Below are 5,535 nucleotides of genomic sequence, written 5' to 3'. Positions count from 1 at the left end.
GCGAACCTCGATTGACCCATTGAGAAAGCTTGCGAACTGAGACGCAAAACTCGATTTGGTGCTCATTTTTCACATTTTATTAACCCCTCCAAAAAATTATTTGTTAAAACCTTCTTGATTTCCTTGTTCTTGAGACAAAACATGAGGGCCCATATGAAAGAGAATTATATTTCCAATATATTTATAAAAACAATTTATACATGAGACCTATATTTACAATATATTTTAAGATGTATTCCAAAAATGTAAATTGAAACATATTTTCCAAAGGCATATTTTTAAAAATATATTTTTTAAAATATATTTTTTAGATATTTTTGAACATCTAAAAAAAATTCATTTAAACCTAGATTTTTAAAATATACTTGTAAATGCATTCCAAATGACACTTTGAACTATATTTCAGCATGCGTTCTGAATATATTTTTAATAATATATTCACAAATATATTGAAATATTATGAAAACGGCCAAAATTGTAGTAATTGAAATATATGTCAATATATTTGGGAAGAATGTATGTTTAAAATATATTTAAAATATATTTTTCTTGCATGTGGGGAACATTGATTGACCTTTTGAGAAAGCTAGCCAACTCTGAAAATACTGAGATGCAAAACTCGATTTGGTGCTCATTTTTCACATTTTATTAACCCCTTTGAAAAATAATTTGTTAAAGCTTTCTTGATTTCCTTGTTCTTGAGACAAAATATGAGGGTCCATATGGAAGAGAAATATATTTCCAATATATTCAGAAAAAAAAATTATACATGCAACATATGTTTACAATATATTGGCCTATGCTTGGGGAACAAGCATGCACTGCCCCACCCTGAACCATATCAGGGCACCCCATATGAAAGAGAAATATATTTTTAATATATTTAGAAAAAAAATTATACATGCAACATATATTTACACTATAATGGCCTACACAAATATATTTTAACATGTATTCCAAAAATGTAAATTAAAACATATTTTCCAAAGGCATATTTTTAAAAATATATTTTTTAAAATATATTTTTTAGATATTTTTGAACATCTAAAAAAAAATGCATTTAAACCTAGATTTTTAAAATATACTTGTAAATGCATTCCAAATGACGCTTTGAAATATATTTCAGCATGCGTTCTGAATATATTTTTAATAATATATTCACAAATATATTGAAATATATTGAAAACGGCCAAAATTGTAGTAATTGAAATATATGTCAATATGTTTGGGAAGAATATATTAAGAATGTATTTTTAAAATATATTTAAAATATATTTTTCTTCCATGTGGGCGAACCTCGATTGACCCATTGAGAAAGCTTGCGAACTGAGACGCAAAACTCGATTTGGTGCTCATTTTTCACATTTTATTAACCCCTCCAAAAAATTATTCGTTAAAACCTTCTTGATTTCCTTGTTCTTGAGACAAAACACGAGGGCCCATATGAAAGAGAATTATATTTCCAATATATTTAGAAAAAAAATGTATACAGGAGACCTATATTTACAATATATTGGCCCACGCAAGTATATTTTAAGATGTATTCCAAAAATGTAAATTAAAACATATTTTTCAAAGGCATATTTTTAAAAATATATTTTTTTAACTATATTTTTTCAGATATTTTTGAACATCTAAAAAAAATGCATTTAAACCTAGATTTTTAAATATACTTGTAAATGCATTCCAAATGACACTTTGAAATATATTTCAGCGTGCGTTCTGAATTTATTTTTAATAATATATTCACAAATATATTGAAATATATTGAAAACGGCCAAAATTGTAGTATTTGAAATATATGTCAATATATTTGGGAAGAATGTATGTTTAAAATATATTTTTCTTCCATGTGGGGAACCTTGATTGACCTATCGAGAAGGTTAGCCAACTCTGAAAATACTGAGACGCAAAACTCGATTTGGTGCTCATTTTTCACATTTTATTAACCCCTCCCAAAAATATTCGGTAAAGCTTTCTTGATTTCCTTGTTCCTGAGACAAAATATGATGGGGCTGCTCACGTGTGGCACAAACGTGTAGAGGCAGATCAGGAAGACGTACGTGTCAGGGTGGGGTTTGGTCGGCAGCTGCTCATAGGTGTAGACCACGAGGCGTGGTACGTTGTACACGGTGATGACAAACCAGTGTGTGATGCAGGTGTACAGAGCCTTGGTCCAGGTCCTGGATCGGCCCGATGAGCACACACTAGAGATGATAACACCGTATGAGAACACGATAAAAGACAGCGGCCCTAAGTGGCAGGCCAAACCAATATAATAGGCTTTCAGCAAGATGGCCCCCACGTTTACACGAGCTGTGACCACCGTGGTCCCAATGGAACAGAAGACGTTTCTGATTTTATTGATGGCGTAGTAGGGAAGCTGGTTGGCCAACGACGTGACGCAAAGTCCGATCACAAACGCCATGAAGTATAACATGAGGCAGGAGGCTACGATCGCTCGGTTGCTGATGATGGCATGGTATCTCAGCGGCTTACAGATGGCAACGTAACGATCGACGGCCATCAGCATGATGATGAGCGAGTCCAGAGGGTTGCAGGTATGAATGATGGTCATCTGCAGGAAGCACTCGTGGTAGGACATGGAGTCAGCCCCATACCAGTACTTGGAGATCACTTTTGGCAAAGTGGCCGTGTCGAAGAGAAGGTCGGAGGTGGCCAGGCAAGCTATGATGATATACATGGGCTGGTGAAGGTTCTGCTTGGAGACAACCAGCAAGACGACCATTCCGTTGGCACATATTGACACGCCGTAGAGTAGGAAGAAGGGAATGGAGATGATGGTGTTGAATTCCTCAACAAGGCCCGGGAAGCCAACCAGTACAAAACGGTACGTTTCAGACTGGTTGGCCATTGGCAATGTTCTCCAAGAATTTCTGTAAAAAGATAATTAGGAATCAGTAAAAAAAGAAAAATTACACAAACGTAATGGTATTTATCTTTGCAGTGGATTTTTGGGGATTTTTAAAAATATACATTTTTTTAAGTATATTGTTCAGTTTTTTTTTAACATATAAAAAAGTAAGTTTTACATATATTTGTGAATGCATTCCAATAATGTAGATTAACTGCCTCCCGTCTGGCCATTGTATATAAACGGCCGGACGGTGGCAGTGCAGGGTCGGGTGGATGTTTATGAACGGCCTCCCCACCTCCTGCTTCTGCGCGATCCCTGGGAGCGCACAGCACTGCAATCCGGTGCCCGCTGTGTCCTCCAGACACAGTGGAACACCGATCGTCGTACAGGACCTCTGTGTGAGGTCCCGATCATGTGATCACTGATTGGCCAATCAGTGACCACATGCAGAGTAGTAAGCAAGACGTCACTTCTGACATCATTGCTTACTAGGTGTGAAACCTGGGAATGATCACAGAGGTCACATGGTACAGGGCCATTCACAACAGCCTTGTACCATGTGACAAGCTGTGACCAATCACAGCACACACAGTATTTCTCAATGGCTGCAAGAATGCAGCCAGAGAGAAGGAAAAATGATTGCTTTTATAGCCTTTATGGGTGTAAAAGCAATCAGTGTAAACAAAAATAAAAACATTTTCATCACCCCCACAAGCAGTACAGTGTCACCATGGTGACACTGTACTGCTAGGGTGACAGTATGTTAAAAAATCATAAATAATAATATAAAAAAATAAAATAAAAATGTAATTTTTTTTTTAAATTATAAGTTTTGGTTATAAACTAATTTAGGTGTTTGTTTGTTTTTTTACTAAAAAGATAACTGAATACATTTTGGCCAAGATTTATGATGAAATATTATTTATTAGCAAAATTTTATAAGAAAAATACTTTTTTTCAACATGTTTGGACTTTTTCATTTATATAGCAAAAAAAATACAAATCCCAGCGGTGAATAAATACCACCAAAATAAAGCTTTATCTGTCTCAAAAACATGCTAAAAAAATTCATATGGGTACAGTGTTGCATGACCGCGCAATTGTCATTCAAAGTGTGATAGCGCTGACAGCTGAAAATTGGCCTGGACTGGAAGGGGGGAAAGTGTCCGGACTGGAACTGGAAGGGGGGAAAGTGTCCGGACTGGAAGGGGGTGAAAGTGTCCGGACTGGAAGGGGTGGAAAGTGTCCGGACTGGAAGGGGGGGAAAGTGTCCGGACTGGAAGGGGGGGAAAGTGTCCGGACTGGAAGGGGGTGAAAGTGTCCGGACTGGAAGGGGGTGAAAGTGTCCGAACTGGAAGGGGGGGAAAGTGTCCGGACTGGAAGGGGGGGAAAGTGTCCGGACTGGAAGGGGGGGAAAGTGTCCGGACTGGAAGGGGGTGAAAGTGTCCGGACTGGAAGGGGGGGGAGGAAGTGTCCGGACTGAAAGGGGGGGAAAGTGTCCGGACTGGAAGGGGGGGAAAGTGTCCAGACTGGAAGGGGGTGAAAGTGTCCGGACTGGAAGGGGGGGGAGGAAGTGTCCGGACTGAAAGGGGGGGAAAGTGTCCGGACTGGAAGGGGGGGAAAGTGTCCGGACTGGAAGGGGGGAAAGTGTCCGGACTGGAAGGGGGGGAAAGTGTCCAGACTGGAAGGGGGTGAAAGTGTCCGAACTGGAAGGGGGTGAAAGTGCCCGGACTGGAAGGGGGGGAAAGTGTCCGGACTGGAAGGGGGGGAAAGTGTCCAGACTGGAAGGGGGGGAAAGTGTGCGGACTTGAAGGGGGAGGAAAGTGTCCGGACTGGAAGGGGGTGAAAGTGTCCGGACTGGAAGGGGGGAAACTGTCCGGACTGGAAGGGGGTGAAAGTGTCCGGACTGGAAGGGGGGGAAACTGTCCGGACTGCAAGGGGGGGAAACTGTCCGGACTGGAAGGGGGTGAAAGTGTCCGGACTGGAAGGGGGGGAAAGTGTCCGGACTGGAAAGGGGGGAAAGTGTCCGGACTGGAAGGGGGTGAAAGTGTCCGGACTGGAAGGGGGTGAAAGTGTCTGGACTGGAAGGGGGGGAAAGTGTCCGGACTGGAAGGGGGGGAAAGTGTCCGGACTGGAAGGGGGTGAAAGTGTCCGGACTGGAAGGGGGTGAAAGTGTCCGGACTGGAAGTGGTTAAATGTAGTTTTAAAAATATTTTTTATGTATTTTGTAATAAAAACACATTTCAATATTCAGTATATATATATATATAAAATTGTAGCATTTCAAATATCTTTTTCTTCCATGTGGATCTCCTGTCCTCACACATTATTATGTGACCACTGCTCAGTCTTGGAAGAATGCCCACCACCAATCACTGCTGTCAAGGAAAAGGAGGAAGTGCCGGTGAAGTCATCGGACCAGCAAGAAGGGCAAAACAATATACAGGTGAAACTCTACAAATGAGAATCTGCTGTAAAAGTTCATTTATTTCAGTGCAGCAACTTAAAAGGTGACACTAATATATGAGACTCATTCCATGCAAAGCAAGATAGTTCAAGCCGTGATTTGTCATCATTGTGATGATTATGGCTTACAGCTCATGAAAACCCCAAATCCACAATCTCAGAAAATGAGAATATTCCATGCAATCAATAAA

The 5,535-nt window shown here is 39.9% G+C and overlaps 1 protein-coding gene across 1 annotated transcript; it reads right to left on the bottom strand.

Annotated features, from left to right (window-relative positions):
* Positions 1 to 1,933: 1,933 nt before the first annotated feature.
* LOC149442104 (olfactory receptor 52H1-like) lies at positions 1,934 to 2,878 on the bottom strand. The gene has a single exon (XM_089656518.1). The coding sequence runs from the start codon at positions 2,873 to 2,875 to the stop codon at positions 1,946 to 1,948; it is 930 nt and encodes a 309-aa protein (XP_089512644.1). The 5' UTR covers positions 2,876 to 2,878; the 3' UTR covers positions 1,934 to 1,945.
* Between the last annotated feature and the right edge of the window lie 2,657 nt (positions 2,879 to 5,535).

This window comes from Staurois parvus, unplaced genomic scaffold (genome assembly GCF_062004578.1).
Source record: "Staurois parvus isolate SC_StPar_1 unplaced genomic scaffold, SC_StPar_1.0 ptg000913l, whole genome shotgun sequence".
Taxonomy (NCBI): domain Eukaryota; kingdom Metazoa; phylum Chordata; class Amphibia; order Anura; family Ranidae; genus Staurois; species Staurois parvus.
This window is presented reverse-complemented; position numbering and strand designations above follow the sequence as displayed.